General features: G+C 44.0%; 1 protein-coding gene across 2 annotated transcripts in view; it reads left to right on the top strand.

The window, feature by feature from the left end:
* The window catches only part of Zfand3 (zinc finger AN1-type containing 3), a 262,402-nt gene that overhangs the window by 215,598 nt on the left and 24,225 nt on the right, over positions 1–22,579 (top strand). For both annotated transcript variants that reach the window (XM_029566915.1, XM_008840047.3), the window contains one exon: positions 21,454–21,621. In XM_029566915.1, coding sequence (XP_029422775.1) covers positions 21,454–21,621 — 168 coding nt within the window. The remainder of the gene's footprint in view (positions 1–21,453; positions 21,622–22,579) is intronic.

The following is a 22,579-nucleotide window of genomic DNA, read 5'->3' as shown; positions in this document are numbered from 1 at the left end:
ATACTTAACTGTACCTATTAGCCCGCTCTGTAATCATAGCACTTGGGATGTGGATTAAGAGGATCTTGCCAAATTTATGGCAGCCTGGGATATATATCTATATTGAGACCTTATATCTAAGTTAAAAAAAAAAAAAAGAATGCTTCAGCTGGAATAAAGTAAATCTTAAGTCATTGGTCTCTGAATAAGGGCACTCACATGTAGTCTGAGGCACAAGGATCACCAGTAAAAGACCTTTATGTTAGCCTTTTTTGATAGAGTCACATATATGTGTTCCTACAAAAAGCTATAAACCAGGTATACATATACATACAAATATAGACATGTCAAAGGATCATGCCTCAATATTTTAGATAGGCGTGTACAGTGACAAAAGACTTTGTATTTTTATTCCTAAGGTCAGCTTTAGACCCTGTGTTTGGTTTAGTAAAGACCTGATGTCCAGTGACTGCGTTATGATCTGGTAGGAGGCGTTGTCACAACAGAGAGGTGCCAGTGGGGTAGAAGGGGCTTAGTTTGTAATCATTAATGTGGGAGCCGAGGATGGACGTAGGAAACCAAGATACTTCTCTGTGAGAACTGACTCTAAGATGCAGATCTCAAATGGCGAAGCAAACCTCATGGCAAACCAAAGGTAAGTGCCGCTTGTGAGCTAGGTGGAGACTTCAGAGCTGCATTTTAGCTACTCAGAACTTTTAAACAGCCAAATTCCCTGCAATGTTTAGATGGCTGGAAATAAGTAAGTACTCTAGTAATTTTGATAGATAAGCTGGGAAAACTTAAATGGAAGGATGTGTGGCTGTCTACATGCACCCCCCCCCCCCCCCCCCCAGTGCCCTGGGCAGCCTGTAATCAGCACAGGGTTGAAAAATGCTGCTGAGTCTCAGGTTGCTTTTGGTTAGAAAGTGAGAGTTAAAGCGTGTCACACCTTCAGATTGCTGGAGAGAGGGCTCAGAGTGTTTCCCATGTGTTCCCTTGTAAATTCTCATAACCTTCCTGCTGAGAACAAGTGTACTGTAAAGGAGTGTTATATTCAGTGATAAAGTCACTAGAATATTCTGTTCTTCATCTTTTCTCTTCACCACATTATGCCATAAACAAAACTTGATAACCTGAGCTGTGGTCAGAGGCCTTATCCACTGTTACTTGGAAGGGGTTTGGATATTTATGTGTAGAGCTTGGTGTGGTCATACTTTTGTGGTTAAAGTGTTTCCAGAAAGAAGAGAAGTGACCTTTTGTTAGGTTTTCTTATTTAAAGACTTATTTGCAGAGATACAACAAAAGAAATGTTATTTTGTATTTTCATTTTTTTTTTTTTATTTCTTACTCATAGACCTCAAACTTGAAGTTGTAGTGGACAGAATTTTAGACGTACTTGGGGGAACCAGTTTTAGATGTACTTGGGAAAGTCTGTTCAGCAGTCTTTAATCAGTGACTAGCCAGACTCCACTCCTCAGCAGCCTCCTTGTGCACTGCCTAAATCCAATGGCAGACATTTGGCATATGAAAAAGGAAATTGCTTCCTTCACTGCTGACCACTCTTACAAGGCTTTTATTTATTTTTCATTTTATAGTCTCTATATTTCTGAAGTTAAAATGAGAAAAGAAATTATAAGCAGGTTTGACTCGACCACATTGTGAATGGATTTTCTCCATCTTTCCTCTTTCAGAGAATATCTTGGATAGGTTGCTATTCTCTCTGATAATTTTGAAAATACTCAGGAGGCAAAGGTAGGCAGCTCTCTGTGAGTTCTAGGCCAGCCTGATCTACAAAGCGAGTTCCAGGCTTGCTGGGGCTACAGGGAGACCCGTCTCAAAAAGACCCCCCCCCCAATGTTGTATGCTTGTTAAATGTGGGTAGAGTCACAAGTAAAATAACCATTTGCAGGACCATAAGGGACCCGTAGTGTTGCCTGAGATAAAACCACATGGAATACTCTGTTAAGAAGCATGGAATTCAGGACTGGAGAGATGGCTCAGCGGTTAAGAGCCCTGGCTGCTCTTGCAGAGGACCCGGGTTTGATTCCCAGCACCCACATGGTGGCTAACAGCCATCTGTAACTCCAGTTTCAGGGGAATCCAACACCCTCTTTTGACCTCTGTGGGCATTGTATGACACAAGTGCACTTAGCATACTTGTAGGCAGTACACTCATACACATAAACTTTTTTTTACAAAACCAGTTTACTAGCCGGTTGGTGGTGCACGCCTTTAATCCCAGCACTCGGGAGGCTGAGGCAGGCGGATCTCTGTGAGTTCAAGGCCAGCCTGGTCTACATAGTGAGTTCCAGGACAGCTGGGGCTGCAGGGAGACCCTGTCTCAAAAAGCCCCCCCACCAAAAAAAACCAGTTTACCGAGTACCCTTGCCTGCTGTGTTTGTTCTCTTCCCTCGTTCCTGTGGTTGTCCTTTGGGGTCACCTATTTTCCTTTCAGCTCAGTGAACAGTGCTGTGAACTAGAATAGCCCTGTATTGTTCGTTGTTCCCCACCCTACAAACCTTTCTTCACTGTTCTGGGCCAGCCTGCCTGCGATATTATTGTCTGTTCTTACAAAAACAGAAGAAAGCCCCTTCTACCCGGGAGTTCAGAGATTGATGTGCTAAACACTCTCCACATCAGCACTCAGAAGCCAGTTAAAGGGAGATGTTTCAGTGCTGTTAGGTTACCAAAAGGTTTATGTAAGAACTTTTCAACTGATTCAGAAGCTAAAGGGTAGCAGTGTTAAATCAGAAGCAGCCCTGTAAATCTTAGAAATCTTAGAAACACGTGTGCATTTAACTCCAGGAAAAGTCAATATTCGTGCAAGTGTTTTGGCCAGCACATTTGATCTTGAGGAGTTGCAGAGTTGCGTCTGTGGCCCCTTGTTCTATTGGTCAGTACTCTCACATGAGTGGCTCCCTTCAAGATGAGCTTATGTTCTCTCTCATTCTGTGGGATTTTAAAGAAAGGTGGCTTTCAGTGTGAGCTCAACTCTGTAATTCGCTTTTTCTTTCTTGTTGGTCTTCCAGATACGGCCTTCCGTCAGGTCTGCAGTGTCAGCATTTGAAGCAGAAAATTAGAAATTTGACCCCCTTATGTAATATGCAAGTTCCCATCAGGAGAAAATTAGGAAAGATATAAACCTTTTTCTTTTTTAATTAGCATTTAATGTAACCATTGAAGAAAGATCAAAACAGTAAATCTGTCATGGCAAAGAAAAAAGTATTAAAAAAAGTTTTACCTTTGCACCCATTGTCTAGGGAATTGATTTGATCCTGGGATGGGGAGAAATTGAGTACTATTTTGACAAGGTTTCAAAATTTTTTCTAGTTGAAAGCACCACCTTTCCATGTTCTGCCCAATTGAAGAAATAGCTCTTACCAGAGTTGATGATGCTGTGTCATGGCAGCTGATTCCTGACAGGGTGTGGTTTGGTTTTCAGTGATTGAATAGGTGACTGGGAAGGGAAATCATCTCAGTGCTGGTCTTCTTCTGTTTTTTCCTGTAGTCACTCTAATCAGTGCATCTTAGTTGCTTATGTTAAAGAATGGAAGGAGGGGCTTGGGGCTGGAGAGATGGCTCAGTGGTTTAGAACACTGGTTGTTCTTCCAAAAGACCTGGCAGCTAACAACTGTCCTTATCTCCAGTTCCAGGGGGTCCGAAACTGCCTTCTGACCTCCATGGGCATTGCACGATATGGGTGCACTTTCGTATATGCAGGCAATACACCAATACACATAAAATAAAAATAAAATAAAATATTTTGTAAAAAAAGAATGGAAGGAGGGGCTTAAGGCACCAAATCTGCAGGTGGTTTGATGCTCAGCCCCTGAGTTTGAGAATACCTCAGATGGTGTGCAGACCTGAGAGTCAGGGGATGGTTTCCTGCTTTTTACCGCACTCCCGTTGTGAGCTGTGCCTCTTGCCACTAGTTGGTGCATTCATGTTGCAGCTCAGCACGTGATGTGCAGTTTTGCAAGACTTGAAGTTAGAGGCTGTGTTAGAGGCTTTGTCTGGGATTGACTTAGGAAGGCTCCCCTTCTTAGAAAAGGCTGATGCACGTAATTGCAAAACAGGTGCCAACCTCATCACGAGTTTTTATACATAAAAAACAAAAAGTAATATGAAAAGGAAAGGAAGTCTGTGGCTTGTTGCTGTTTGGGGCGGTTCTTGATTTGGAACCTTTCCTGTCCACATACTTTTAGTGAATTCAGTTTGCTTAGACCCATGAATGTTTTTTCCATTTTCATTTATTTATTTTTATTTTTTATATTTTTGGTCTTTTTGAGGCAGGGTCTCCCTGTAGCCCCAGCTGTCCTGGAACTCACTATGTAGACCAGGCTGGCCTTGAACTCACAGAGATCCACCTGCCTCTGCCTCCCAAGTGCTGGGATTAAAGGCATGTGCTACCATGCCTAGCTTATTTATTTTTATTTTATGTGCATGAGTTTTGCCTATATGTGTACAAATGTACCAGTGTCGTGCAGTACCCATGGAGGCCAGAATTCAGCTGACTTCCCCCCCCCCCCCCAATCTTCCACTCAACTGACTTTTAAAAAACTTTTATGGTCATTTATTTTGTCATAGCTTGCACTCTTACCTAGGAGACAGGCCATAGACACCCATTAATTAGCTGTTACTGCCCCACTGTGGCAAGACGCCCTACCCAGCACTGTCCAGAACAGGGATTTACTGCCTCACACTCCTTTGGCACTTTTGGTGCTGTGATTTTTTTGGGTGTCGGGTAGATTTGGGGAGTGCTGTTTAGGTGTTGCTCCTTAGCACACATGTGCCTGTTAGAGGGCAGTGGGTTAGGAATATAGTCTTGTGCAAAACTCTTACTAGGAGTGTGATAGAAGAGCCACAAAGCCATGGTATAAATCATCAGAGCTTTGCAATGATACTGCCCGTTAAGGAGACTTTTTTTCCCTTTCCCTACTCGGTTCCTGGCTATACTAATGGAACAGAGCATGGAGCAAGGCTGTAAATAAAAGTTATTACCTAATAGGTGGGTGCCGAAGTGGAACGGACGGAGCTGAGGCATGGAGGCCTTATTACTGTTCATCAGCAATTATAAACAGGATAAAGTGTCTGGGACTTGCGCTGATGCAGCGGAGGCTAATAGAGGCTAGGGATGACACTGGGCCATGATAGGATGATGTATGCTGATGGGGTTTTACTGCCTCATCTTGCTGCTTGCTTTCAAGACAAGTTGTGTTATCCGTTTTCCTGCTTGCTCATCTGTCTGAAGGGAGACAGTTCCATTGCCTCTCCTGCCAGCAGGTAGGCCGGCACTTGTTCCTCACACTGTGTCTGCTTCTAAGGCATCTCCTTCACAAAATGCCTTTGGAAATACTTCATAATCATGGCCTATTAAAGCCATAATATTATTGTATTGCCTTTTTTCATGGGTTATAGATCACATCTTCAGAAGTGGGTGCTTCTATGAATGTAGGACCACCTGGGACTCTAGCTGGGTCAGTCAGTCCAGCACTTTATTGAAAACCACTATGACAGTCCCGCGACTGATTCTGTAGAACATACAGAAGTGATGAGTGTGTTCCTTGCCTCTGAAAGCTTAACCACAAAGAGACAAATTAATTCAGAAGCAAATATAGCTTTAGAGAGCAGCAGTCAGATGTAGCTTCGGCGTATGTCAAAAAGTGAAGACTGGGAAATTATGCCAGTCGTCTGTGATCTTCAGAGCATGACCTTTTTAGGAAAATGCCTAAAACTTAGAATCCTGGAATCACCAGGTGTGATAAAGTGACACTGGGCAATGGAGCCAAAGTCCAGAAGTAGGATTGTGTTTTCTACAGGAATGGAAACTTTAGACAGAGCAGTGCTTCTGAGTATCATGAGCAACTAGTACTTGAGAAAACTCAGAGCTCTGCTCAGCTTTGATCACTTGTCTTCATTAATCACGTACTTAGACCTTTGAGATAGATGTATTGGAGGCACAGAGGGATACTGTGAAGGGCATCCCATTTTGACCCCCAAATTTGTGAGTGTTGTGGCTGTTCAGTTGTCACTTGTGCCTTTAAGTGAAGGTCTTTATGCAGTGTCTTTAAAACCATCAGACTTCCTACTGTTGGAGAAGTTGTAGTTTTGTAGTTTTACTGTGTAAATGTAAGATTAAAGAGATGATGTCATCCTTTTCTGATGCTTTATGTCCTAATGTATTGCCTTAAAGAAGGCTGTTACATGATAAAGTCCATCATTAACAAGTCAGAAGAACTAAGAATGAATGTTACAGGAGGGTCCTTCAGTCTATAAAATGCTTTGCTCTTGGCAAATGTTAGTAGATACTTTTGCATACAAAGTAAAATTTGAATCTGGGCGTAGTGGCACATGGTGGCAGGATGCTTTAATCCCAGCACTTGGCTGCTGGAGAGTTCGCCCAAGGTTTAGATGAAATAGTAGTTTCCTTGTCTCCTAGATTTCATGCTCACTGAGAAGTCAGATGTCGCTGACTTTAACTGTTGTAGGTGCATGTCTGGATATATTTCACCTTCAAAATCCTTAGAATCATGTTTTTTATCTTTGATGTTATAAAATTTATAGTGAAGTGTCTAGTGAACATCTCTGTTTCATTCAAAGTATCTAGTACTTGCCAGACTCCTTAAATCTGAAGTCCAGCCTCAATCTTTGGTATTCCTCTAGTTCAGCGTTCCCTCCCTTCCTGTGACTCCTAATTGAGAAAAGCTCCTTTCTCCTGGTGTCTCTGTCCTCCACTGTCTGTTATTCGTCTTTCAGCCCTTCTGTGAGTTTATTCAGTCATCCTTCAGTAAGCTCACTTTTGTTCTCTGAGGGTGTCCTAGTTCTTCATTGCTGTGACAAAATACTCTGCCACTACCAATTTGGGGAGGAAAGGGTTTATTTGTCTTACATCTCCCGGTCACAGTTCATCAGGGAGCCCAAGGTAGGAACTTGAGGCAGGAGCTGGAGCACAGGCCATGGAGGAATGCTGCTTACTGGCTTGCTCCCCTGGCCCCTGCTCAGCCTGCTTTCTTATGCAACACAGGCCCACCTGCCCAGGGGTGGCACCACTCAGAGTGGGCTGGGCCCTCCCACATCACTCATCAAGTGGATGCCCCTCAGACATGGCCACAGGTCAGTCCAATAGAGGCAGTTCCCCAATTGAGGCTCCCTCAACCTAGGTGTGTAAAGTTGACACTAAAGCTATCCAGCGCAGAGGGCTTGATAGTACTCTGTTCTTATTTATGAATGTATGGTTAGTAACACAGCCATGCCTTCCGAATGTACTAGCAAGCAGTGTGTCACTGCCCTCCTCTTGCTGAGTTGTCTTGAGGCTGGCTTTCTGTGGTCCCTGTCTTCATACTCTGGTTCTCATCTGCTAGGCTTGGTTCTCTGTTGGCTTCTGAGAAGGAAAGGCCGAGTGAGTGAGGAGGGTGGGATTCTTTCTACCCTGTCTCTCAAATGGGATTTTCAGTGGAAGCTTTATGCGGGTGGATGGGATAGAGGTATTTACCCGAAGATTAGTTGTAACAAGTTGGAAACCTGCTGTCAGGCTTCCACATTGAAAAAGAGAATCTGAGTCTGAGGGGCCTTAGAAACAGCTTTGTCCTGTCAGAAGCCCTTAGAGAAGACCTGTAGAGACTTTCGCCTGCCAAAGTGGGCTGGCTGCCAGGGGAGGGAGGTGCAGACTGACCTCCTTGTTCACTAGTGCTTCCCTGGCCTTCTGCGCCCCACCCCCCCATTCTTGCTGCTTCTGAGTCTAGAGCTTTGAGATTTTCTCACTCATAGTGGCTTACAGCCTGAGCCAGGTCAGCTTAATCCACTCTAGTCCACTGATAACATCTGTAGAACTTTGAGATTTCTTTGCAGGGCTAAAGCACTCACTCAGCAGTTAGAGTGCTTGTTGCTCTTTCAGAGTTTGGTTCCCAGTACTCATGGGAGGGGTCACAACCACCTGTAACTCCAGCTCCAAGGGATCCTAGGCCTCTTCTGGCCTTTTCAGGCAACTCCCTCCACAAATAAAAATAAATCTCTCAAAAAAATTCAATGCCCATTGAATTTGTTAAGCACATATTATTTTACGAAAATAGGCTCATCATGTTGTTCTGTGCTTTTTCAAGGTCAGTCTGAGAATGAATCAGAAAATGGGTTTAAGTTGTGTGTCATCCCCCTGACGTGCTCGTCAAGGACTCTGCCACTAAAACACACTCCCACCCCTGTTTTCACTTTTTATTTTAGGACATGTTTTGCTCTTTCTTGATTTTGTTTTAATTCTAATTTTCAAAGTTAAATTTTACTGCCTATATTAATAAAAAGTAATTCTTTCAGTGCACAGGCTTGCCTTCTTTAAAAATAAATATGCCTTATTTCTCAAGTTCTCTAATTTTTTTTAAACTTAAAATCACATATTCCTCTTTTTTTCTGGGGCTCATTACAGTTTAGGACCCTTGAAGCATTGCTAATTTCTGTATGGTCAGAATCTCAGTTTGAAAAAGAGAGACTGACTGTTGCATCTAAACCAACAACATGAGGACATACTTCAGCCAGTAAATTCAGTTGTGTATGATTAAAAATCAGAAGGTTTAACCTTGGAGGCCTCTTTGTCATAGGGGACCTTGTATTGTGATTAGTTATCTGAACAGCAAAGTGCCTCTGCGGGCTCTGTTAACCAGCTTCCTACTATATGTATAATTATTTTTGGTGCAGACACATACTCTGCTGTAAAAGCTTATTTGCCCTTATGCTCCCTGCTGTTCGGAATTCTCTGTTTCATTACCAGTATCCACCCACAGAGTTTCAGAAAGCCGTTCCCAAATAGGAGAACCACAACTCAGAATTTTAAATAAACCACATCTCTATTAGCTCTATGGACTGGGGAATTAGTTATATATTATACGTTTCCCACATTCATCTACCCTTTCAAAACTTATTAAAAATGTATACACATATAAGCAAGAAATAGGGTATTCACTCAGCATGTCCATGTTTCTGTTACTTTAGCAAGGAGTGGAAACTACAGCAAGCAGTCTCCCTGACTTTATCTCGAATATGGCCGAGGTGTGTACTCACCTGAAAAGAAAGGGTGGAATGCTGCTGCTTTCTCCTTTTTCCAGAAATTACCTCTCTTCTCCAAAGATAATGTTATGCCATAGCTTGAATTATATTTCTAAATATATAAGATGGCTATGGTTGATGCTTGCTGTAGCCTTTGTTTCTCAGCCTAGCACTGACTGGTACTTCTGTAACTGACAAGGTTTAGCATCACATTTTCCCTTGGCAACCTGTTGATAAATGCATTTGTAGAAGGTTAAAATCACATTGTAAGGTCTTGGGTACCCTCATTCCTGGAACAGCAGTCACAGTAATCAACACAATTAAAATGGATCCTTATTGGGACTGGAGGAATGTAGACTACCGAGTGACACAAAATCCTGGGACAAACCATTAGAATGCTTGGAGAGCTGTGAGCTTTGACCTCACTGTTGATTATCAGCTGCATCCACCTGTCACGAATCTTCCCAGAGGATCTAAGTGGGACCTGTGCTACTGAGAGTGAATTCAGCAAGCATTCTGGCCAGGTATCTGCAAGCATGGCCACTCTGGAATGTGTGTGTGTGTGTGTGTGTGTATGTGTGTGTGTGTGTGTGTGTGTTTGTTTTCTTTTTTAGTGTAATTTCAGACTTACCAGAAAGATTAAGAGATTGAGTGAAATTCTCAGGCACTTTACATACACTTCTTCCATGTTAATGTTTTTCTATGCTGGCTCTTATATCTGTTCACTTGTCTGTTTACATCTGTGTACATGGGTCATGTCCATAGCCTTTACCATTTAAGTAAGTTGCAGGCCTAATAGCCTTCCTAAAAATTTGTTTGTTTGTTTGTTTATGAGTAGTGTTGCCTGCATGTATGTAAATGCACCTGTGTCATACAATGCCTGAGGAGGTCAAAAGAGGGCATCAGATCCCCTGGAAGTGGAGTTATGGACAGTTGTTAGTTGCCATGTAGGTGCTGGAAACTGAACCTGGGTCCTCTTCGAGCCGCTAGTACTCTTTACCACTGAGCCATCTCTCCAGCCCCCTAATGGCCTTTTATCCAAAAATTTTATTGTATAATTCTTAAACTTAGGAATTACTCTATATAGCTGTGATACAATTTTCAAAACTTGAAATTTAACATTAATATAAGATATAGTATTTTTCGTATGGTTGTTCCTGGTGTGGGCATCTTAATAGGTCTTGTTAATGACAAGGAAGCTAAACAAGGAAGTAATGCTAAGCTGAGTACTGGCCCCAGAGGAGGACTGCTCTGTTTAGTGATGGCCTGACAGGTGTGCTGACCAGCTGCCACCTCTTGGAATTTAGCTCCCGGTGACGCCTTCTCAGTAAATAGAAGCGGCATTTAAACCAGGATGGTGACAACAGGTTTCCCAAGTGGTGTATGGATTTATGGGCTACCAACCTTCACGTGGGCCTTTTCATAAGGCATCTGGTGTATGCCTAGAAGAGGCTATCGGAGAGTTGAGAAAGGAACCTTAGACTTATGCCTATGGGGCCCATGGAAAGCTGAGGTGGCTGGGTTTGCCTTTTCTGATTATTAAAAGAGATGGAATTTCAGATGAAGCTATCTAACATGCTGTGTCATTCTACAAGTGATTAGTAAAGATTGATTTTTTTCCCTAATAACATGAGAATGCTCTAAATCAAGACAAAGACCAAGATATGACAGATGTACACGCTAGCACATCAAGAAAGATAACAAAGAATAGAGATCATTTTATGTAAATTAATACGGTAATTGCAGTTTACAGAAATCCAGAGATTTAGTGGGTGTAGGAAGAACACCATTCTAGAAGTCCTACAAGTCACACTGAAGAGCAGTGGACAAAAATAGTTTTCATCCCTTCTGGGCAAGTCCACTCCCGTCCTTGTCCTGAGTTCTTAATATGCAGAGAAGGTAGCAGAGACTCGTCCTTCAGCTCATGAGCTACTGTGTGTGAAAATGTGCAGAATATATGCTCCTTTAATCCCAGAGGCAGGTGGAAATCTGTGAGTTTGAGACCAGCCTGATCTGCATATTGAGTCCCAGGCCAGTCAGAGCTATGTAGTACCCTGTCTCAAAAAAGTTCTTTTTGTTAGCATTGAGTGTTGCAGTTACTATAGAAGCTAATGGAAAAGTCTCTCTACTTAATTTTGATGGATGGCCTTAAAATTATGTTGGAGAGAAGGTCAAATATAAAATTTGTATTATTTATATGTCCATGTACACGTGAATGTGTCAGGCATTCTTGACGTGACCAAAATATGGAAGTGGAGAACAGATTAATGGCCACCAGGGACCAAGCAAGGAGGGTTTGGGTGTAGCCATAGAAGGGCAGTATAAATCAGGCATGGTAATGTACACCTGTAATTCCAGCATTTAAGTTAGAGGACTTTTGTGGTTTTTGTTGTTGTTGGGGTTCTTTTGTTTTGTTTTGGGGATGGGGTTTAGACAGCTAGCCCCAGCTGGCCTGGAACTCACTATGTAGACCTGGCTGGCCTCAAACTCACACAAATCCACCTGCCTCTGCCTCCCGAGTGCTGGGATTAAAGGTGTGTGCCCCCACGCCCAACTTGATACATGAAATCTTTACTATTTTTTATAAATATATGTGAAGATACCATTATTAAAAATAAAATATTTAGGGGCTAGAGAGATGGCTCAACTGTTAAGAACACTGGTTGTTCTTGAAGACCTGGGTTTGAATCCCAGCACCCACATGGCAGCTAACAACTGTCCGTAACTCCAGTTCCAGGGGATCTGATGGCCTCTTCTGTCCTCCGCAGGCATTGCACAACACGGGTGCACTTACCTACATGCAGGCAATACACACATAAACTTAAAAATAATAAAATATTTTTTTAAATAAATAAAGTATTTAATAAAAATTAAGACCTGGAGAGATGGCTCAGCAGTGAAGAACAGTGACTGTTCTTGCAGAAGACTTGGGTTCGAATCCCAGCACCCACATGGCAGCTAACAATTGTCCGTAATTCCATTCCCAGGGGATCTGACAGCCTCTTCTGTCCTTTGTGGGCATTGCATAACACGGGTGCACTTCCCTACATGCAGACAATACATGCATATACATAAAATAAAAATAATAAAATATTTTTTAAAAATTAAGACCTGGAGTTGGAGAGATAGCTCACTGGTTAAGAGCAGGTTGCTCTTGCAGAAGACCTGGATTTGATACCCAGCACTTACATGGCAGCTAACAACTGTCTATAACTCCAGTTACAGGGGAATCCCACGCCCTCTTCTGACCTCTCTAGGCATTAGGCATTACATGACATGGGTACACTTACTAAGATGGCAGGTGTTTGAAGAAGACATACTATGTCAATCTCTGACCTCCACATACGTGTATAGGTATATTCAAGTGAACACACACAGTCACTACAGGAGGGAGGGTTTGAGAGATGTGCTTTTCCAGGTTAAAAGAAACTTAGACATTCAGAGCCAAATGTAAAAATGAACTTTGATTGAACTTGCCATTGAAACCAGCAGGATAAATTTGAATAGTGGCTGAACAATAGATGGCATGGGAGTGTTATTCCTAATTTCCTAAACTGTGATATTTTGGTCATGTAAGGAGATGAGTGTTATTGGATGTCTGTGTGTTCTAGGATGAAGTATTTGGGCAGTGGTACCTTATTTGAGATGATTTGGGGGTTATAAATATGGAGGGAGCCTTTAAGGATTATTAATAATAGTTGAATCTGCATTACACAGGTGTTTATTGTGTTATCTGAAATATTTCAAAATAAACAGTTGGCTAATGAGTGATTATTATCTCAAGGCTAGGAACATGACCAGGGTGTCCTCTCTGAACTCTCTTATACAGTGTCATGGTTCTCCTGCCTGAGACTTTGAAGAATTGGTAATCACTTTTTTCCGGTATCAGAGTATACCACCAAGATTAGCTTCCTGGCAGTTCTATACCAGAATTGGAGAAAAGGCACTGTGAAGAAGTGAGAAATGTAATCACAGCCTCAAACCATGCCTGTGAAGTGTGTGGGCTCACTTTCTGAAGGCTCTGCATTACTGTGAATTGTGACTTCTATGTTCTGCTGTGCTTTAAGATGCCTTCTAGTCAAAAAAAGTGTTTAAAGGATTTTAACAGCCCAGTGATAGATCACTTTCCTGTATGCCTAAGGCCCTGGGTTTGGTGGTGGTGGTGGTAATGGTGGTGATGGTGGTGATGATGATGATAGGGAAGAAGAGGGAGGAGGAGGAGGAGGAGGAGGAGGAGGAAGAGGAGACAGGAGGTTGGAGAGGAGGAGGGAGGGAGGAGGAGGAGGAGGAAGAAACAGCTTTCACATTGCTGTTGGACTCAATTGTGTCCTCATATTATGAGGAGAGTTAAATGATAGCATTTACTCCCAAAGAGATTTCTGGTGCTTTAGTTTCTTGTTTTTGTTTTTCAGTAATTTCCATTTTTTAAGTAACTTTTTTATTGATTCTTTGATACTTCCACACAGTGTATTTTGATCATCTTCAGACATCCTCCCTATCTCCTCGGACCCATCCCACCTCCCTATTCCCTCACTTCGCCTCCTCTTATTGTCTAAGTCTAATTTGTGTTCTTCCAAAACTCTGGTGTCTGATCTGGCATCACACCCTTAAAGAAAACTGACTCTCTCCCAGCAGTTGCCAGTTGCCAGTAGTCACTTAGCTGTGCCTGGGGCTTCTTGTCCCCCATTGCCACTCCCTGCCTGGGTCTTGTCTGTCTTGGGGCTCAAGCAGGTTTTGGGCATGTTGTCACAAGCACTATGGATTCATATGTGCACCTGTTCTGTTGTGTCCAGAAAAAAACACTATTTTCTTGTGTTCACCTTTCACTTTCCACCGCTGACTCTTTAATCTTTCCACCCCGTCTTCCGCAATGGTTCCCTACACCTTGGGAGGAGAGAGAGAGTGATCTGTCTGTCTCATTTAGAAGTGAGCATGCCGTGGTCTCTTACTTTGCTTTATGTTTTGAGCATTTTGAAGACAGACTTCTCAAAGCTCTGGTGCTTTCTCCAGAGTCTACTCATGCCTCCCCCCATCTCCGCCAGTCTCCCCATCTTGCACTCCCAGCAGGGAGAAGAGTCAGATCTGCTTTCAGTTTTGAGGAGAAAGTCTATCCTTGTGTATTTAACAGCATAGGAGAGAGTCAGAGAAGAGCAGTGGGGTGGGAAGAGAAGGGCGTTAATGCATAACCCTAAAAGTTAGGTGTCCTGCCTAGCACGTTGTGGACAACTGACTTAGGTGGGTATGCTGTAGGACTGACTAGAACTGGATGTGGTTCAGGTTCTGTCCATCTCCATAGCAAATGAGGGCATTCTCCATAAGATTAGTAACCGACCTCTGGAATCTAATTCTCCATCCTTGCCTCGGCTTCTTAACAGTCCTGTTCCAAAACTATTCCAGGCTCATTAGAAATGTAAGAAAGGAAGAGAAAATACCAGTTGAACCAAGGGCCAAAAATAATTCTTTAATAGGAAATGAGGGAGTTTCCTGTCTTGAAGTCTTTGGTGGTGCGGAGTGAAATGCCAGGCGAAGATGAATCCAGCCCTCCACATGCTCCCAAAGCAAAGCGTGAGAAGAAGCAGAGAAGGTACCTGTAAAACAGGCTTTTAAAAGTCTTTCACCGGCTTTTCCGGGGAGACCGTGGTGTTTTTCATGGACGGGTTTAGCAGCTTAAGCTCCTTTAAATGGTAGAAGGAGACAGCAGTGATGTGTGAGGGTTCATTAATTATTGCTCTTACTGATGTTTGCACAGACTGTTGGGATCATAAATGTCAATCTGTCAAGAGACTGTGATAGGTTCTAAAAAACTGATTGAGTACCTCAAAAGCTGTCAGAGCCTGAGATTAAACAGATCCGGCTCTTGCAGAAGTAGGGAAGGTGTGGTGGGGGAGGCAGAGGCTTTCTTCGTCGTCGCCACTTTTTGTCTCCTGCTCTGCGGCTGTGTTGAGGGCTGGGTACATCGGTAAGAGCCCGCTGAGGTGTCAGCAGGCCACAGCCACGCTCAGCGGCCTGGGGTGGGTGCAGCCTGCCAGCCGCACAGTGGCGGGAGATTAAGAGAGACAGGATGTGGCTCTGACAGGCCTGGCCCAGTATGTTTGGGAATTTTCAGGAGAGAACATGAGTAATGAAGACAAGAACAGTGACAGTAAGGAGCAGATGGGAGCTCCTGTCGGAGACACAGCAGAATTTTAAAAGCAGCTGCTCTGTTGTCTCCAGTCATGTATTCTAGACTGAAAGTCTTAGCACTGACTACTTTCTGCAATTGGCTGGGAAAGTCCAATTAGAATTTCTCTCTATGGACAGTTGTGATTTTTAAAAATCACTGTACTTGTTTCTTCTGTCACAGTCTAAGCAGTGGTTATCTTCAGACCAGGAGAGCGGGTAGGTAAAATGCTTAAAGATTTTCTTTAGATCTTAATGTGACATCCTTGTCATTCGTAGCACTGCAAAGAGCAGAGGGTGTTGTGAGTACCGGAACGAGAACCTGGCCTGGGAGGGTAGCAGCCTGCACCGCACTCGCTGGATTATGTTCTCCTGGGGAAGCGTGCGGGAGGAAAGCTGCTTTGTTGGCTTTTTATGAAGGGCCTTAATTAGAAGTCACTCTTAACTCCTGGGGTGGGAGCAGTTTCGTGCTTGCTGCTGCCGCTCCTCCTGCTGCTAATGAGCATGCTCCTTGTGAGGACTTGTTTCTTCTGACAGTTAAAGCTGTGCGTAAGAGTTATTTCTGTTCACCTTGCCCGCCACATTTAACCCTTACTGAACCCCAAGTTCAGCATATGCAAATAGATTAAATAAATGGGTTAAATAGATGGTTCTTTCTTTGTTCTGGAAATTGAAAGTGCTTAAAGTTAATGACAATGATATTTGTGAGCAAAAAGTAAATAATCAAAGTTTAATTTATTGCATGTGAACAATAGATGGCTCTTTTAACGTTCCTTTTGTTTGGGTCTTTTCTGGAAGTCTTTTTCTAATTTACTTAAAATTTATAATTGAGTAATTGAATTGTTTTGTTCATTATTATGCAATTAGGATCCCTACCCTGGACATCTGTTTCTCTTATTTGGGCAGCTCACCCCATGGCACAAGGTTTCATTAAGTAATTAGCTTAGGAGATAAAAATTTCTTCCACAGACATGATGATGAGCCTATAGACTCCTATTTATTTCATTAGCTTTTAATTAAAACACTTAGGTTGACCTGTGAGAAAAGCCAGAGAATGGTTTCCTTCACCAATAATGGCATAGAGTACAGTCACCCTCCTGACAGCAGCATGTGGCAGACAGTTTGGGGAGCTTCATTCCCCTCCCCCACACCCCACCCCTGAACGTTGGGAAACATTCATGAACCCGAGGATTTCTTTACACTTAACATAGACATCAGTTGAGGGAAGGGAAAGTGACCATATTCCAGAGCTTTAAAGTTGTGGATCTCTTAGTGTCTGGGAATAGTGCCTTGTTCCTAAGAGAACACAGTTTGCTAGACCGTTTGTCTTGGTGTACAGACATATAGGACTGCTTCTCAACAGCTCAGCTTTACACACGATGCCTCTGGTTGGAGACTTGGAGATGCTGTTGACTCTCGGAGGATCATTGGGGCTGGTGGTGAGCTTTAGTGGCCAGTGCAGTGTAGCTAGATCCTGTTGGCAGCATCAGAAGTTGCCTTTAGGGCCTGTTATTTCAAGATCACCTGCCTGTTGCCTACCAGAACATGGAGCTCAGTAGTGTTTATAGTAAAGTGGGATTGGTGAAAGGGAAGTTTCAGCACAAGGCCATGTAGATTTCTGTTTCTTAGCATTATTGTTGACACTCTGGTCAGTCAGGGCCTGATGGAATTAGAAGGAAAGAGATCCAGCCTGGACTCTCAAACTTCTGGGGACTCCATCAAAGCAAGGTCTGATGACTCCTGGTGATTGTGCTTATGGAAACAAGAAATCTGCTTGCAGAATGAATGCTTTCTTCTTAGCACTTCCTTGCTTATGAAAATGAGTAGCTGTTGGATGGCTGCTGCATTTAAGGGCTCCTTCTCTAGCCTTATTACCACCCAAAATTCAGTTGCTTTTTCTTTGCAGCAAAGATTTTTTCTAGACATGGAAGTGGATGACCTACAGAAGTCAGCACCTTTAGCCATCTGGGCCAAACTCATCAAGAGTGTTGAATTTGAACTTTGTGCTTCCTCAGACACATGTGCGTTTCTGTCAGAGGTGTGGCTGAAAGAGGCCTCTGATCTGAGTGATCCCTTTTTACATTATGAGTATACTAGCACATACAAGACTCTTCAGATTTTAAAAGTAACTATTTTTAAAAATATTTATTATTTTTTTATATGTATGAGTGTATTGCCTGCGTGTAAGTGAGTGCACCCATGTCGTGCAATGCTTCGGAGGTCAGAGGAGGGCTTCGGATTCCCCTGAAATTGGAGTTAAGGACAGTTTGTAGCCGCCATGTGGGTTCTGGGAATCAAACCCGGGTCCTCTGTAAGAGCAATCAGTGCTCTTAACCACTGAGCCATCTCTCCAGCCCCAAAAGTATTTTTTAAAAAAGTTTTCAGGATGGAGAAATGCTTAGCAGTTGAGTGTTTCCTGATCTTCCCAGCACCTACATCATGTGACTCAAAACCACCTGTGACTCCAGTCTAAAGGGATCCGATATCATCTTCTTGACTCCATGGGATCCCCCCATACATACTTCATTCACTCACAGACACAGATAAACACACACACATACACACACACACACATACACACACAGAGAAACACATTAATAAAAATCTTTAAAATTTTTTTGGGGGCTGGAGAGCTGGCTCAGTGGTTAATAGCACTGGCTACTCTTGCAGAGGACTCAGGTTTGGTTCCCAGCACCCACATGGTGGCCAACAACCATCCATAACTCCAGTTCCAGGGGATCCAACACCCTCTTCTAACCTCTGTGGGCATTGCACGACACAGATGCACTTACCTACATGCAGGCAATACATGCACTCATACCTATAAAAAAATAATAAATACTTAAAAAAAGGTTTTGGCTTTCCTCCATCTTGTGCGGACTGCACCTCTCACCCGAAGCTGAGGGACAGTTTCAAATAATGTCATTGCTGGTTTGTGGAAAAGGACCCCCAGGAGATCGGTGTGGCTCATGCGAGGTGAGTTCTTTTTGGCTGGCTGATTTGTAATGATTTACATTTAGATTGTTGCTAGTTGCTCTTATGAAGGAAGGAGGGGCCTGGCCCATGTGTCTGCCTCAGTCACCACACTGACTGGTTCTGGACAGCTTCACTCAGCAGAGCTGGGAAATAGGCTGAACTTGTTTTCGATTGTTTTCATCAAAGGACTTATTTAGTTCGTTTGTATTGGGGAGAAATGTCATGTAGGACTGGAAGAATTAAATGAGATGAAAAATGAAGTTTGCAGCTGTGAAGAAATGGTGCAGGGCCTTGATGGTAGTGCACACTCGGTGGGGCTGGAGCTGTGGGCACGCTGTCCCCTTGTCACTGTTGGGGCCAGGAGATAACCCTGTCAGTGTGCTGCTGCTTCTCAAGCCCCTTCAGAAAGAAGGTAGGGATGACCCAGGCGAGGGTTCATTGTCCAGACAGTGCTTGCCCAGTAGGTTGTCTTACCCTCTCCGAGTTGATTCTCCTGGGAGGCTGTGCTAAGGCTGCTGTTTCATTGCTGTGCTCAGATGCCTGGCAGAAGTGATGACAGGGAGGGAGGAACGGGTTACTTTGCTCATAGCTTCAGAGGTTTCAGTCCATCCCAGCAGGGAGGGCATGATGGGCAAGTCACATCAGGGCAGGCAGGAGGCAGAGAGAGTAACAGCAGGAGGGTCCAGGAAAGATATGCCCCCAGTGACTTCCTTCCTCCATCCAGGCCCTGCTTTCCACAGTCCACCGCCTCCCAGTTGTCTGTATAAAATTTGAATCCAGCTGGGCGTGGTGGTGCACACCTTTAATCCCAGCACTTGGGAGGCAGAGGCAGGCGGATCTCTGAGAGTTCAAGGCCAGCCTGGTCTACATAGCGAGTTCCAGGTTAGCTGGGGCTACAGGGAGACCCTGTCTCAAAAAGACCAAAAAAAAAGAATCCATTAATGGATGGAACCTGGAACATAGAACCCTCCTGACATAATCATCTCCAGAGATGCCCTTATAGACATACCCAGAGGTGTGCTTTACTAATCTCCTAGGTGTTTCTTGATCCAATCAAATTAACAAGATTAACCATCACAGTAAGTGCTGTGGAGGGATATAAGGCAGGAAAAGAGAGGGGAGGAAGAATGAGGGGCCTGGCCTGTGTGTCTGCTTCAGTCACCACACTGACTGGCTCTGGACAGCTTCACTCAGCAGAGCTGGGAAATAGGCTGAATAGGCTGAACTTGCTTTCGATTGTTTTCATCAAAGGACTTGCTTACTTGGTTTGTTTTGGGGAATAATGTCATGTAGGACTGGATAGGGTGATCTACGCAGACTGAGTCAAGATTTTGCTGAAAATATGACTGTGAAGCAGACTTAGGCTTCCCCTGAGATCTGGATGAATAGAAGGTTTTGCAAAGGTCCAGCAGGAGATTATCTGGAGGCAAGTGTGGATGGAACAGCAAGAGGAAGCAGTGAGGGGTGGGCAAGGTCACACTGTGCAGGTCCAGAGCAAGCATTTGGACTTTTGCTCTGAGAAGGGAGCTGTTAGAGGATTTTGAGCAGGAAAACTTGAGGGGGCCACCTGGCTGCTGTGTGAGAGAGACTGGAGGGGCAAAAGGGGTGAGCAGGATGATGGTTCAGAGACTTGTCCTGGGCTGGGTGCGATGGGTATGGTTTAGACCACAGCAGAGGTGGTGGGGAGCTGAGTGGCGGTAAGGTCTGGCTTATTTTGAAGAGTACCATTTATGAGATTCCCTTCCAGAGGGCTAGAACGCAAGTTGCTCTGGAGCTTTGGCAAGAGATGCTGTCTCAGGATGCAGCAGTGGCTGTCACAGACATTAGGAGCCCCAACCCAGTGCCCTTTTTGGAAAGAAAGAGTTACTTGTAACCTGGTCGTAGCATGAACTTTGCTGTGTTTTAGTTCCTTTTTAAAGGTTTTATCAGGTATACTTTGTTGTGTGCTACACCTTTCTCCAGCCGCTGTAGGGCTATGGTCCCAAAGGCTGCCTCTCTAGCCCCTCTCGCACCCAGTGGAGACGCTGCTTGGGAACAAGCTGTCAGTTAGGTTGGGCTGATAACAGTACTAGAACCTAGCTATTTTGTGTTCAGGAGGAGTTTTGCTAGAACTGGTTATCAGTCAGCCATCAAACCTATTTTGGGGTGTGGAATTATGCTAAGCATAGGTATTAAAACAAAACAGGTATAGTCTTTTAAAAGAATTATGTCTTGGCTAGAGAGATTGTTCCATAGTTAAGAGCCTATACTGTTCTTGCAGAGGACCTGAGTTCAGTTCCCAGCACCCATGTGGGGTAGCTTACAGCTGCCTGTAACTCCAGATCCAGGGGATTCTGACACCGTCTTCTGGCCTCCAAGGCAACTGCACTCACATATAGAGACTTTCACACATATACACTTACTTTAAAAAAAAAACTAAATCCTTTAATATTTTATTTATTTTTAACAAATATTTATATATTTTTAAATTTTTATGTGTATGAGTATACTGCCTGCATATGTGTAAGTGCACCTGTGTCATGTAATGCCCACGGAGGTCAGAAGAGGGCATCAGATCCCCTGAAACTGGCTAAGGATGGTTGTCAGCTGCCATGTAGGTGCTGAGAATCAAATCCTGGTCTTCTTCAAGAGCAACCAGTGCTCTTAATCACTGAGCCATCTCTCCAGCCCCCAAAATAAAAATAAATCTTTAAAAAGAGAATTATAGACTTGAAGCTGGAGTTGTAGCTCTGTTGATAGAGTACTTGTCTAATACTCAATGAAACTCTGGATGAGCCCTCGTACTACATAAGCACTTGGGAGGTAGTAGCAAGAGGATTGAGGTCAAGGTCATCCTCAATGCATAGCAAGTCTGAGGTCAGCCAGGGCTAGAGACCCTGTCTCTTCAAACCAAACTAACCAACCAACCAAACCAAAAAAACAGTCTGCTTGAGAACAAGCAGATGCCCAAGCAGAGCCCCTTGGTGCAGTGAAGAGTGGGGTGAGAGAACGCACCAGTGCCCAGCTGGAATGCCCTCTTTGTGGAAACACCTGGTTTTGAAAACACGACTTAAAGCTGATTTTTGTTGAACCTCCTCCCCGCCTCCAGGCTGGCTTGTCAGAAGTCAGCTATAAGGTATGAGCTTGTCACAGTTTGAACAGTGTATAAAGCGAGTGAGAAAACTAGCTGTCTCGCTCACACAGGTCCGGTTCCTTCCTGGTCAGGAGCAGTGGCGTGTTGGGAAGGCACTTGGCATAGCAGTAACCTGGACAGTTAATTGTGTTTGCCCTGCCAGACTCTAATCCGGTCCCAAATGTTTTGGTCAGATTCACAGTCTGAGAATGAAGCTTCACCCGTGAAACGGCCACGACTACTGGAGAGTGCTGAGCAGCCTGAGGAAACCAGCCGATCAAAACAGAAGAGTCGGCGTCGATGCTTCCAGTGCCAAACCAAGCTGGAGCTGGTGCAGCAGGAATTGGGATCCTGTCGCTGTGGTGAGCCCCACCCCCTGTGGCATGAGGACCCCAGCAAAGGGGCTAAAGCCCTTCTTTCCTCTCCCTGCACCCCCTGAACTCCGGGGTCAGAACTGGTGAAATCGGAAGTGCACATTCTTGCTTTGAGTACCTTCATGCCCCCTGCCCATGTGAACAGGAGCACCCTTACCCGTTCTGCTCCGGCAGTGAAGCCCCTGGTCACAGTACTAGCTCCTCCTGGCCTCTTACTACTCTGGTTCCTTCCCTTTCATGACCTTAGAAATTAACCAAACCAGCAGCAGTCTGTCATGTATAAAATTCAGGTACTAGATTCATTTTAGATGAGCTTCTTAACATGGTAAATGAAAGATTTCTCCCTCCATCCCTTTTAAATTCAGGTTTGGTTATAAGTTTTTCACTTTGGAGCCTTAATTCAGCCAGTGAGTTAACACCTTAAAGGAGCTTGAACGTAACCTCAGTTCTCCAGCATAATGCCACCTCTTATGATGCCACCTCTTAGGACTTCTGCACAGGGAGCTTTCAGTGACTCAGTCCTGTCAGCACTGTTGGGAAGCCTCCTTAGCCATTTTGCCTGTTTCCTTTGTAACTCAGACCTTTGGTTGTTCCTCAGAGTGGTGGGAATTTTCTCTGCCTTATGCTCTTATTTCCCTCTTGAAAGTGACGGAGTCCTTGATAGTACACAGAGTTTGCCGTGGCGGATCAAGCAATTGGTCAGGAGTACTCACTGTCTGACCTCCAGCAATGGCTTGTTAGGCTGGCAGGGAGAATTCACAGATTACCTCTTAGATCCCGGTCTCTCAGTTTACCCTTGGCTTTGATGCGAACCACTCAGTTTCCTAAGGTCTTGGCACTCAGCCGAAAAATGTTTAAAAAGTTGTTAGGTGATTAGTCATGCCTCCACCATCAAAGTGTCTCAGTTGTTCCACAAGCTCTTCCCCTCCCTGGGCAAGAGGCTGGG

This window comes from Nannospalax galili, unplaced genomic scaffold, assembly GCF_000622305.1.
Source record: "Nannospalax galili isolate Female #2095 unplaced genomic scaffold, S.galili_v1.0 scaffold538, whole genome shotgun sequence".
NCBI classification, from domain to species: domain Eukaryota; kingdom Metazoa; phylum Chordata; class Mammalia; order Rodentia; family Spalacidae; genus Nannospalax; species Nannospalax galili.
The sequence above is the reverse complement of the archived record's forward strand: the minus strand, read 5'-3'. Positions and strand labels throughout refer to the sequence as shown.